The sequence below is a fragment of the Gopherus evgoodei genome, chromosome 6 (genome assembly GCF_007399415.2).
Source record: "Gopherus evgoodei ecotype Sinaloan lineage chromosome 6, rGopEvg1_v1.p, whole genome shotgun sequence".
Classification (NCBI taxonomy): domain Eukaryota; kingdom Metazoa; phylum Chordata; order Testudines; family Testudinidae; genus Gopherus; species Gopherus evgoodei.
Genome location: NC_044327.1, coordinates 47,926,776 through 47,940,499, shown reverse-complemented (window position 1 = coordinate 47,940,499; position 13,724 = coordinate 47,926,776). Strand labels below are relative to the sequence as shown.

General features: G+C 38.0%; 1 protein-coding gene across 1 annotated transcript in view; it reads left to right on the top strand.

Annotated features, from left to right (window-relative positions):
• Positions 1–13,724, top strand: part of FANCC (FA complementation group C) — a 169,610-nt gene that overhangs the window by 26,795 nt on the left and 129,091 nt on the right. The window contains exons 2-3 of the mRNA XM_030566699.1: positions 6,319–6,492; positions 8,175–8,259. Coding sequence (XP_030422559.1) covers positions 6,328–6,492; positions 8,175–8,259 — 250 coding nt within the window. The 5' untranslated portion in view covers positions 6,319–6,327. The remainder of the gene's footprint in view (positions 1–6,318; positions 6,493–8,174; positions 8,260–13,724) is intronic.

The window sequence follows — 13,724 nt, the reverse complement described above, 5'->3', positions numbered from 1 at the left end:
GGAATCTCAAGTAAGAATAGAGAGTTTTTATTTTACCTCTGTATTTGGCACGGATGCAACTGCTGATGGAATACTGACGATATCCAGTTTGGTGCCCACAATTCGAGAAGAATGTCGATAAATTGGAGAGGGTTCAGAGAAGAGCCATGAAAATGAGTAAAGGATATAGTCAAAAAGCTCAATCTGCTTAGCTAACAAAGAGAAAGCTAAGGGGTAACTTTATTACAGTCTATAAGTACCTAGATGGGGAGCAATATTTGAAAATATGCTCTTCAATCTGGGAAAGAAAAGTATTACATGATCCAATGGCTGGAAATTGGAGCTTGACAAATTCAGACTGGATAAAGGCATACATTTTTAATGGTGAGGGTAATTAATCATTGGAACAATTTACAGTGGGTCATGGGGAATTCACAATCACTGCCAATTTTTAAATCAAGATTGCTCTAGGAATTATTTTGCGGAAGTTTTGTGACCTGTGTTATACGGAAGTTTAGATGATCACAACGATCCCTTCTGGCCTTGAAATCTATGATTCTAGGTTCTTCCATAATATAAACAGTATTTTAAGCAGTGGAATTAAGAATGCCTGAAATACTACTCTTAACTCATGATATATTATCCTACCCTAAAAACCTGAGAGAAAAATTGTCATAATGAGAGGAAAAATCTATTTGCAGGAAAATTATAAAGCAATCAAGGAGATATGGAATATTTGGTATAGAGAAACAATGTAATGAGTAGACAGTGTATTTTGTGCTAATCATTTTTTATTTTGGTGTTAGCTAAAAATCATTTGTCATCTGTAAGAAATTAAATTTGTGGCCTGATCTTCTTATTAAAATTCACTGTCTCTGTGATTTTCAGGGTCATATAGTCTCTTACTGTTTTAAATTAATATGATTATTTTGGCTGTTAAATCATCCTCAGCTGGACTTTGGTATAAGGGGCCAATAATGTTATATTGTGCAATTATGAAATGACTTTATAATATGAAACCTCATACTGTGGTGCTTAGCTAGCTTTTAATACCCATTTTCCAGATTTTGAAAATGTGCTGTTCTTTGGAACAGGAGCTGTCTTTTTTATGTTCAGCTAACACAATGAGGACTTGATCCTATTTGAGGTCTCTGGACACTTCTGTAATATAATTGGCTTTCCTTCCCCCAATAAGAGGGTGTTGTTTGAGAAAGACTGGGGTAATGGAAAGTAAATAAAGTGTTCTTTTGGAGTTTAGAGCTAATTGTCACTACTGTAGGAGAAGCAGGCGCTGGGAGAGGTTACCTTAAAGTTTTTGTTGGATTTTAGACAATGTAGTTTCACCTAATTTATTTGTAAACCCCTGATGCTACGATATGAAATAATGTTGTACTTAAATAGTATCTGAGATTCTCCTATTTATATATAAAGAAAACCTCAACTTTTTAAAGGAAACTGCTCTTTAAAAAAATAACAATTTGAATTTGCTGCTGTATGGTATCTTGGCTCATTTTCAGTAATGTTTTGCTGAGTAGTGACCACTTTATCAGCAGCTGGTGAAAGACAGATCTGAAGATAGTCAGAGCTATAAAGGATCCTTCATAGAAATAACTATGATAGAAATCCTGGTTAGATGCTGCACACCTATTTTAGCTGATAGATCAAGTAAACAGGTTATGTCATCCTTCAGTAGTACAGAGTCTGCATTTCAGTCATTTGGAACTGCTGGGAGGCATTTGTAAGCTCAACAGTCCCTGTTACTCAGATAGTTCCATGTCAATATATATGCTTCCCAAGGATATGGATCTATACCCACTGCAGGTAATAATCTTTACACAGTGTGTTTTAAGGTTTTTTTGTTTAGGCTTGGGGAAAAGAGATGGTTACAGCAAACAGAATCCTTTCCAGTTTTAAGAGAACTAATTTGATATCTTCTTTGAGATTTTGATATTCTTCAGTTCCCAGGACAAGTTAATTTTGTATTTATGTACTTTTTCAGTCATGGATTCAGACTTTCATATTATAGTGTGTACATGTATGTTTTGGATATGATATGTGACAGCTGTATTCTAACAGTAAGTCTGTTAGCATTTGAAGTGGAACATTCTGGTATACGTGTGGAGCTGTGCCTGAGAATCTGGTAACAAAAGTTACTGACTAAATATGTTACATTTCAGACACTAATCCAGATAACTCACTCAACAGAATAAAGCTAATCCATTCCTTGTTAGAAATGCTGCCCGCAGTCTCTGAAGGATGTAACAAATACCCCATGCCTAAGCTCTGCAGGGCTCCTCACTGCCTCAAAGTGAAGAACAACGGGAATTCGACTGGGAGGGTCTGAGGCAGGAGGAGCAAGGATTTATTTTCCCTTTCAGAAGGCAGAGGGAGTAACTTGAGGTGAATCATATTAAATGTGAACTACTCAGTTTTTTAAATTCTGGATCTGCATCAAATGTAATGGAAAGATAGGATCAGGTTTCGAATGTGGCAGTCAGAGCAGAAGTGGAGTGCTGGCCTATAACAGCAGATCTTTTAATTGAAGAAATACCATTGGCTTTGAAGATAAACTGGGGAACAAACCTGTTCTGGGAGGATAGACCAAATTACCCAAGAGGAGTTTCCTTTCTGTAATTTTGTTAGCAATCTTTTTCATTTCAACAGAGTCATTATATTTGGTTTTGTTTTATTTTATTTTATTTATAATTACAAGACCAGTGGTTACTCAAGTGTATTTTTGTTCATCAGTTTGGGCACCCCATGGAAGACTTTGAGTTTAAAGTGATATATCAGATCAGTATTCTATGTGTATACTTTCTATTTTTGCATTTGTTATTTTTTTCAGTTCTATGGCATATCTCCTCATGTGGCTAAATCAAGGAGAAGCTCAGGATAATTCAGGAAAAGTTCCTTTTGCAGGGCTAGATTCCATAGTTTAAAAGGTACACAAAAATGTTGCTGTTTGACTAGGAAAGTTGTAGGCCTCTGAAGAAAGCAAACATTGAGATATATCCTAGAAGGCAGGATGCCCAGGACAGAATAGGTGCAAATGAGAATTTGCCGCTCACATGTATTCTTTGGTGACAATCTGGAAGAGTCAAGATCACAATTCAACAAAACATGCAAATACATGCTTGAAGGTTAAGCGTCTTTTTGAACAGGAATGGATTTAAGCACTTGTTTAGGTGCTTTGCTGAAAATGATGTCCAGGTGCCCATGCCTACAATGAGTACAGTAAGTAAACCCCTCTGAAATAGGTCATCTGACTATGATCTGTATAGCAATTTACTGGAGGGGCTTTTCCTAGGCCAGCAATACAATTTATTCAGATTTGATGAAGAGCATATGAGAAGGGAAGAGAAAATACACTTCTTGTTTTGGGGCTAGGGTAGAAGTTTGCTACACAGCCCCAGCCCCTCTCCTGTGGCTCCCAGTCCAGTCTATGTACTGGATTTGAGTCCTGCATTTCTGCCTTCATCACCGCTCTGTGTAAGCTTATATGCTGTTGACACAAAAACCCTCTTTGCAATATTCAGGCAGCGCAGAGGAGTCTTCTGAACAGTCACTCTGGTAGCACGTCTCATTTTAAGCAGTGTGGAGGGCTTTTTGTAGACCTTTTTCACCAGGCTTAATTTACCCCCTGAAAATCATACATCCAGATGTAACTAATTGTTATAGTGCTTATTCATTAACTATTTTTTAAATACTTATTGGCTAATAAGACAGGACATTGGTGGATTAATAGGTATTTGATACACAGTTCCATAAGTGTTCAAATGACAGCAACAACAAAAATTGTAAGTGCGGGTTTAGTAACTAATGAAAAAAAATGTGGGCTTTGTTTACATTTCCTTTGATTACTTTTTAAAACAAACATGCTCTAAATACTAGCTATCCAACTGGTGTACCTTACTTATTAAAATGTTTTCTTATTGGGTGGGATCCAAAGTCCTGTAATAATCTGAACAATACTGTGGTTCATTGTTTATTTATCTATTTATTTATTACTGTTTAAAAGTGATGGTGAAATTTTTTAAAAAATCTGGCCTAGGTTAGTATTGTGCTGAATTAGTAAGCATCTCATGGGAGTTATTTAGCCTGTGTGAAAAGAGATCATGGTGGTCTGTGTCAGGCAGTTGTGACTTGTAGGAGTACTGCAACTGACTGAACTTTGTCTTGGCCCACATGACATGGCACATAGGTCAAGGTTACAAAAGGTTGTACCCTGTCACATACTAGGGGTCAGTATCCACTGACTCCAGTTGCTTCTGTTATTGTCTGAGTTCAGTTTCCAGTGAACAAAAGTCCTTATCATGAAATTGCCACCACATTTGGTACTAATTGACAGCTGCCTTAGCAGTCTTGACAGAAAGGACAATGATTGGATGGACACGGGCACTGAATAGTCTCAGCCCTAGAGGTCTTCCCTTCAGGGCATCTTTCCACATTGTGGAAAGTCTTCTGGTCCACTGTCCATACTGTTGTATGTATCTTGTGGCTAAACGGAGGAACTCATTCTCCACTGGTCACCCTCTAGGATTTTTTCTCAGAATTGGATTCACTGAGATCTTTGTTTAAAGTTTTCATTTTAACTAGAGAATATTATTTTCAAATGAAAAACACGATGAACAATAATTTATTGAAATCTTTTCCTTCTGGTTTTCTAAGTGCTTTTTTTATTGGGGTGGAAGATTAGGACATTTGGTAGAATTTTAGATAGGAGGGCTTCTTATATTCTTGAAGTGTTTCCAACTTTCACAATATTTTTTTAAAGGTTCTCTTGAATTTCTCATTTCTGCCTACCAACTTTTGAAGTTTTGCCCTTATCTAGTATGTTCACCACCTCCCATTACTCATGGTCAATGGAACTAAACCATAGACTACTCTCAGAAAGATGGCCACCATGTCTCCATAACCTATATAGATAAAAGTGGGGCTTCTGCTAACAAAGATGGATGATCTCTCCTATCGTTTCCAATGGGGCTGCAGCCAGACTGCTGTATGAGGACCAATTGGAGGCAGGAGAACGTGGCGGTGCAGTGAATGACACTTGTGGTGGTTGGGGAAGATAACACGAAAAATGAGTGAGTTAGGTAACTAAAGAACTGAAGGAGGGTTGGAAGGTCCAGGGACAGACTGAGGGAGAGGCAGCAGAGAGGGAGAATGAGATAGGTAGCAGACTGATGAGAATATGAGGGGGAAAGTAAATGAGGGAAGACAGGCGGCTGGAGGAGCAGCTAGGGAGTACATGAGTAAGACAGCTGCCTATCCTGTCTAGACAGGGAGAGGATTAGAGATGGGTAGGACAGCAAATCCCCACAACTCAAGGGTTAGGAGAGGATAAGACGAGTGTCATCTGAGTAGTGACTAGAGAGGGTATGTGTGGGGGGTGTTCAGTTCTGACCCTGAGATGATCACAGGTGGCTTCCTCAAAAGGTGAAGAAAAATCAGAAAGCAGGTAAAAAATGTGATTAAAAATCATGATTTTTAAACCAATTTAATTTTTGAAGTATTTTACTTTGGTTTTAGTTCATGATTTTTGAATGTTTGGTGTTCGTCATACTGATCTGGCCCTAGGCATGCCGCTTCTTGGAAATACTGAATTCCAAGTATATAGTGTGTCGTACAGTTTTAATTAAAACAGGTTTATAAATAAGATTGTAATAATATTTTCTTTTTTCTGTGTTTAATAAGAAATGAAGGGGAAAAGACCAAAAATAGGGGATTAAATTCATTAGACAACTTTTAAGGAAATAACTTTTCTTGCCCGAAAAGCTAAAGGATACTAATAGATGTAAAATTTTAAAACATTTCCTCACTTTTGATAACAAGCTATTTTAAAACTTTCATACTAATTTGAAAACTGGATATACTTTAGATTTCTCATGGTATGAAATAAATCCTAAATAAGCATCATTTTGAGAATATATGTTACCTTCTTGTAAAAATAAGATACTACAGGTGATGGATAGTGAAGTTTCACAAACAATACTTTGCACACAGCACAGCTGCATTTGTGTGTACATACTCCCACACGTTATTTTACTACTCTTCTAATGAAATATTGGTGATGACAAATTCAGATAGTAAAAATCTGAGCCCCAGCTGGATGATATATTTTAAAGTACTGATTACTATTCAGTCACTGCTATTTTGACATAAAGGAGTAATTATTTTACCCTCTTATAACTATAGAAACCACTTTACTGCTTTATGGAGCATCTACAGACTGAAAAAAGATTCTCTTAATTTCCTCCCACTTCACAGATAAGATATTAGCAAACTTTTTTCCCATTGTATGTTTAGATATGTCTGAATATAGTTCTAATCTTTTTTTAGGGAGAGGGGATGGCCCAACATACTGCTGTCCCTAAATTGAGCTTTCAGTATTGGCTGGATAAGGCTGTTGCGTGGGGTCAAACCACCACTTTGGAATCCCAGCAAGATGTCTGCCTTCAGTTGCCTAAATTACAGGAGTTTCTACAGCAGATTTATGAATCCTTGAAACATATGGTAAGTAATTTAGCAGGAAGAATGAACTGTTTTGAAGACTGCCTCAAACAACCTGAACCCCATGTTTTGACAAAACCAAAAAGTGAATGGTAGCAGAGAGGCTTGTGGTATTGACCTAATGTATTGCTGGATAAAAGAGGCAAATTGGGGAAACAGCCACAGGTAATGCAAACAGGAATGTGTTTCCTGTGTCCCTGATTTATTGTGAAAGGAGCTTTTTTTTTTTTTGATTGGTTATGTTGTCACATGAGATTTCCTAGCCAATCGAGTAGAGACTTTTAAAAACTCCTTAAAATAAACACAAATTTGATTCTTGTTGTCAGGTCATAAATTGGATTATTTAAAGGCCTTTACATGCAAAATTGTAACTGATCCCTTAAATCCTAAAGAGTCTGTTGACATGCTAAACCCAGTGCTGTGGCACATATAGTGATTTCCAGCACTATGGTCGGATCACTGGCAAATATTACTAACTATTCTGGTTAGTAATTTGAGTATTTTCTTTCTTTCTTTCTTTCTTTCTTTCTTTCTTTCTTTCTTTCTTTCTTTCTTTCTTTCTTTCTTTCTTTCTTTCTTTCTTTCTTTCTTTCTTTCTGTCAGGTAAACTTTAGGTGGTGTTTTTTTGTTTTAACTTTTGTGTGCATTGATTCAGCATAGCAGTTTTCAATAATACAATATCGAGTTGTGAGGTTAAAATGCTCTTCACCTCATGAAAAGATTAACAAAAGAAAAGTATTATTTTTTTTCTGAAGTTAAAGTGCAGTTTTCAAATTGGTTTTTGAGTGTTGAGAATTTTTTGTGTGTATATATACTTTAAGAATAGAGATTTTTATATGAGAATAAAAATAAAATCTGTTTTTTTTTAATGTTGCTACTTCGGTGAGTACTTTCTGAGATTTGGCCTCAAATGGACCTTCTGTATATGGCCCCAGAAAGTCTAGGACCAGCCCCAATCTGAGACAAATCTGAGGAATTTATTGCAGCAGCAGGAGATGGTTATTGTTTCTGCTACTTGCACATTATCTCAGCACACTACCATTTTTAAAGCCTTCATTTATTAGACAGTAAAGCTACAAATACTGAAAAATAGGCTGATTGCATAAGGGTCTATATAAACCCCACTATCTACTACTTTTTATAGTGAAGCTGCTTTCTATTTGGTTAAATTTTCCTTGTATTTTTGGTAGGTTCAGAGTCTGTTAAATTTTATGTTGTGACTGACTCGTTATGATGTCATTTGCCATGGAGTAAGCAGGAGTAGTAATATGTAGATACTTATCTTTATGCCATAGTTTCTATTCGTTTCTTCACAAACTCCATGGCATAATGTAAGAAAACTGTAGGGATCAACAGACTACTTTAATTGTATTTTACTACCTGGAAATTTGTGTTATTTACAAATATTATAGCCTTTCCTGACTACTCCACATAAGGAAAATGAAGTTAATTTTCCAACATAATTAAACATTACCCTAAGGGAAATATAGCAGAGATTTAGCTGACCTGGATGAAGTATTAAGTTACAGCTGTGGCCTGAAAGCTTTGCTTTTATTAAATATCTGAAGGTCTTCTGCTCACCGATGTGTACCTTTAGCAAAATAATAATGTAATTTACGGTTATCTAGGTAATTAATGATAATCAAGTATTTTTGGTGTTCAGTACATTATGTTTTTGTTTACAGAATTCCACTACTGCACTTCAGAGGTTCCCTTTAATTGGTCAATTACTAGGAAGACTTTGTTGGAATCCCTTTGTTGTTGGATATGGTAAGAACTTGAAACTAGCTTTCTGCAAGAGTTTCTAGAATTTTCCTTTCAAAATGTATTTTTTAAATTTCTGGGCACATATTTTGATAGTTCATAAAAACATGAGAATGCAGATAGTTTGTTTTGAATTATGTTATTGATCAGAAACGATAGTACTTGTTCCATAATCTCACTCTCGCTCACTCACTCATGCCCGTCACCCCAATCGGAGTATGGGCCGCCAACCACAGATCTCCAGATTCCTCTATCTTGGGCCATTCGCTCTAGCTGGTTCCAGGTATAGCCCATGTTTTTGCTATCAGCCTTTGTTCTAAAATCCATCCACTCCCTCTTCCCTTGAATAAGTAAGAGGTTCTTCAAGACATCTGCAAGGTAAGGGGTCTCAGTGATTACCTGCCTCTTTTTCCTCAGAACCTTCCCCAAAGTGCTTGAATGAATCCTTCCTGGTTGTAAACTTTTATCAAGAGGATCTCACCTCTCCTCGCATCAGTTACTTAAAAATAATTTGTAGGGTTTCTGGAAGCCTAACTCTCAAACTCCTTTCACTATTCTCGGAGACTTGTTTGAGGAAAATGCAAAATCTCTTCGTAGTAAAAGAATCTCTATGTTGTTGGCACTGCCCTTCCCCTCTTCAGAAGGATGAAAGCTGGCAGGTGTGGAGGAGCTTGTGGTTTGGACAGAGACATCCGTTAGGAGAGGATCTATTAATGGAGATTCTCTATATCCTAGTAAGGAGAAGAGGATGGAAGATGATAAAATATGGGTAGGATCAGATGAGAAACAGTCAAATGAAAAAGAGTCCCATTCAATTACATCCGATAATGGCAGACAGCTAAAAGGTGACAATTTTTTAAGTGCTTGTATATATAAATGCTAAAGGTCTAAATAGTAATATGGGTGAACTTCAGTACCTCATATTAAATGAGGATATTGATATAATAGGCATCACAGAAACTTGGTGGAATGAGGATAAGCAATGGGCCACAGTAATATCAGGGTGCAGAATATATTGGAAGGATAGAATAGGTTGTACTGGGGGAGTGGCACTATATGTGAAAGAAAGCATAGAGTCACATGAAGTAAAAATCTTAAATGAACTAAACTTGTACCATAGAACCTCTATGGATAGTAATTCCATGCTTGAATAACAGGAATATAGCAGTAGGGATATATTACCGGCCACCTGACCAGGATGTTGATAGTGACTGTGAAATGCTTAGGGAGATTAGACAAGTTCTAAAAATAAAAAACTCAATAATTACGGGTAGGGCTCCGTGTCTGTTATGCTGGTTGCAGAAGTCATGGAGTCCATGACTTTCCGCAACTTCCATGACTTCTGCAGCGGCCTGTGTGGCTGATCCAAGGGCTGCTCAAGCTCTGAGCAGCGGTTTCTGGGGTGGCCAGAGCAACCGCTGCTCAGTGGCCCCTGGCAGCCTATGCTTGCTGGGCCCTCTTCCCCAGCAGCAGTAGTTCCCCCCCCCACCCCAAGACTGAGTCAGGGGTATTTATAGTAATTTATAGTATAAGTCATAGACAGGTCATGGGCTGTTAATTTTTGTTTATTGCCCGTGACCAGTCTGTGACTTTTACTAAAAATACCCATGACTAAATTGTAGTCTTAATAATGGGGGATTTCAACTATTTCCATATTGACTGGGTACATGTCACCATAGGACAGGATGCAGAGATAAAGTTTCATGACACCTTAAATGACTGCTTGTTGGCGCAGCTAGTCCTGAAACCCACAAGAGGAAAGGCAGTGCTTTATTTTATCCTTAAGGGAGCACAAGATCTGGTCCAAGAGGTGAATATAGTTGAACCACTTGGTAACAGTGACCATAACATAATAAAATTTAATGTCTCTGTAGGGGGGAAAACACCAAAGCAGCCCACAATGGTAGCATTTAATTTCAGAAAAGGGAACTACACAAACACGAAGAAGTTAGTTAAACAAAAATTAAAAGGTACAGTTGCCAAAACTGAAGTCCCTTCAAGCTGCATGGAAACTTTTTAAAGACACTATAACAGAGGTGCTCAATTTAAATGGATATCCCAAATTAAAAAACATAGTAAGAGGACCAAAAAAGTGCCACCATGGCTAAACAACAAAGTAAAAGAAGCAGTTAGAGGCAAAAAGGCATCCTTTAAAAAATGGAAGTTAAATTCTATTGAGGAAAATAGAGAGGAGCATAAACTCTGGCAAGTGAAATATAAAAATATAATTAGGAAGGCCAAAAAAGAATGTGAAGAACAGCTAGCCAAAGACTCAAAAAGTAATAGCAAACAATTTTTTTAAGTACATCAGAAGCAGGAAGCCTGCTAAATAACCAGTGGGGCCATTGCAGAGAAACTAAATTAATTCTTTGCATCAGTTCTATGGCTGAGGATGTGAGGGAGATTCCCAAACCTGAGCCTCTCTTCTTAGGTGACAAATCTTAGGAACTGTCCCAGATTGAGTGTCATTAGAGGAGGTTTTGGAACAAATTGATAAATGAAACAGTAATAAGTCACCAGTACCAAGTAGTATTCACCCAAGAGTTCTGAAGGAACTCAAATACGGAATTGCAGAACTACGAACTGGTATGTAACTTATCATTTAAATCAGCTTCTGTACCAGATGACTGGAGGATAGCTAATGTGACACCAATTTTTTAAAAAGGCTCCAGAGGTGATCCCAACAATTACAGGCTGGTAAGCCTAACTTCAGTACCAGGCAAATTGGTTGAAACTATAATAAAGAACAGAATTATCAGACACATAGATGAACACGATTTGTTGGGGAAGAGTCAACATGGTTTTTGTAAAAGGAAATCATTCCTAACCTATCTACTAGAATTCCTTGAGGGGGTCAACAAGCATGTGGATAAGGGGGAATCCAGTGGATATTGTGTACTTAGATTTTCAGAAAGCCTTTGATAAGGTCCCTCACCAAAGGCTGTTAAGCAAAGTAAGCTGTCACAGGATAAGAGGGAAGGTTCTCTCATGGATCAGTAACTGGATAAAAGATGGGAAACAAAAGGTAGCAATAAATGGTTTGTTTTCAGAATGGAGAGAGGTTAATCTCTCAGGGGTCTGTACTGGGACCAGTACTGTTCATCATATTCATAAATGATCTGGAAAAAGGGGTAAACAGTGAGGTGACAAAATTTGCAGATAATACAAAACTACTATAGGTAGTTAAGTCCAAAGCAGGCTGCGAAGAGTTACAAAGGGAACTCACAAAACTGGATGACTGGGCAACAAAATGGCAGATGACATTTAGTGTTGATAAATGCAAAGTAATGCACATGGGAAAGCATAATCCCAACTATACATATTAAATTATGGAGTATAAATTAGTTGTTACCACTCATGTGATAAATGAAGGGGAGAGTAGTTCCCTTTTATGGACACCACCCAGCCAGCCAATTAGCTATAAAATTCCTCTTAGTAGCTGTTTTCTACTTGCTTTACCTGTAAAGAGTTAAAAAGTCCATAGGTAAAAGGAAGGGAGTGGGCACCTGATCAAAAGAGCCAATGGGAAGGCTAGATCTTTTAAAAATTGGGAAAAAACTTCCCCTTTGTCAGTCTGTGTTGCTCTCTCGGAGAGCAAAGACAGTACTGGCATTATGCTGTAAAAGCTTGGGCCAGGTATAAATCATACCTAGAAACTACCCATTTGGAACCGCAGATACGTAAGTAGATCAAGAAATGTCTATGAAGACACGATTAGGTTTATCTCTTTTATTTCTTTATGGCTTGTGAACTTCTCTGTGCTAGTCCCAGGTGCTTTTGTTTTGCTTGTAACCTTTAAGCTGGAACTCTAGAAAGCTATTCTTGCTTAATTTTTGTATTTGCTCTTTTTAAATCTAGCAATAGCCTGAGTTTTTAGATATATTTTTTTCTTTTTTCTTTTTCTAAATAAAGTTTACCTTTTTAGTTCTGTCTCTTTAGAGGTTATGTAATTAGCTAGTGGCAACAGCTGATTTCCTTTGTTTTCTTTCTCAGCTTTTCCCTCCGGGGGTGTGGGTGTGTGTGAAAGGGCTTGAGGGAACCCCACAGGAAGGAATTCCCACGTGCGCCTTCCTGAGTTCTCAAAGAGGTTTTTGCGCTTGGGTGCTGGCAGCTTCTACCCATCCAAGATCAGAGAAAAGCTATAACCTTGGTAGTTAAAAACAAGCCTGGAGTGGCCCGTATTCATTTTTAGAATTCTTGGGAGCCCCCACCTTCTGCACTTGAAGTGCCAGAGTGGGGAATCAGCCTTAACAATTATGATAGGCCCACCGAACACGTCCTTTTAGAGGAACAGGTTGGTGAATGAGACCTTTTCCTAAGTTCATCCCCAAAATGGTATAAGAATTCCACCTGAATCATCTGTCACCTTACCACTCTTCTTCCTGAAGCATCTCTCTTCGCTGAGAGAAAAGATGCCTTGTATTTGGATGTTTCCAGGACTTTGCTTTACTACCTCAACAGGACTACGCCATTCAAGTTCTCTCCCCCTGCCTCTGTGTAGCCATATCAGCTTGTCAGAAGGTCAAGCCATCTTGTTTGAGAGACTTTCACAGTGGGTCATACAGTGTATTTCCACCGGCTGTTAGCTGGTTGGTGAGCCTCTCCCACTGAGAGGGTACAGACAGCATCTTCTGCCTGCTTCTGAAATGTGCCAGTCTTTGAGATCTGCAAGAAAGTCATGAGAAGCAACCCACTCACTTTTGTTAAACATTATGCCTTTAATATGGTAGCCTGGTTGGATGCCAAATTCAGGAGAACAGTATTGCAATCACTGTTTGACTGACACCGCTGAAAATCCTCATTCCTGCTGATCACAGAAGACGCTACTTGCCAGTCACCTAGAGCGGAATCCACACTGACACATGCTCAAAGAAAGAATAGTTACCTACCCTACAGTAGTTGTGGTTCTTTGAGATGATGTAGTCAGTGTGAATTCCACAACCTGTCCTCTGTTCCTGCTTATGGAGTCTTCAGCAACACAGGTTTTGAATTGCAAGGGAACTGAAGGAAGGTTGCAGCCATCCCCCCCTTCATGTCCTCATATTGGAGCACAAGGAGGCATGGAGCACATGCTTAGCCCCAATGAACACTACTAGTCAAGAAAGTCCAGTCTTGTATGCATGAAACGTATGTCCACCTACAGTTGATCCACGCTGACTATAAAATCTTGAAGAACTACAGTTGCTGTAGGGTAAGTAACTGTTCTTTATAGTCTGTGCGTTCCTGATTAAACAGTTATAATACAATGTAATCTTTTGCTCCTATCACTTCTGCTTTTTCTTCTCCCTCTCCCTGAATAAAGTTTTGATTGTGTGAATTATGTAATTCCATATTTTTTATTAAGAACTTCTGTCTGGCATACTGTAAATGTAAATGTGTGTGCATAAGCAGGGGAAAGACAGAGACAAGTTTGAAAATAGTTGAACTAGATTCTTTTTTTGTAGGATGTATGGGCTTGTGTTCTTTTGTAT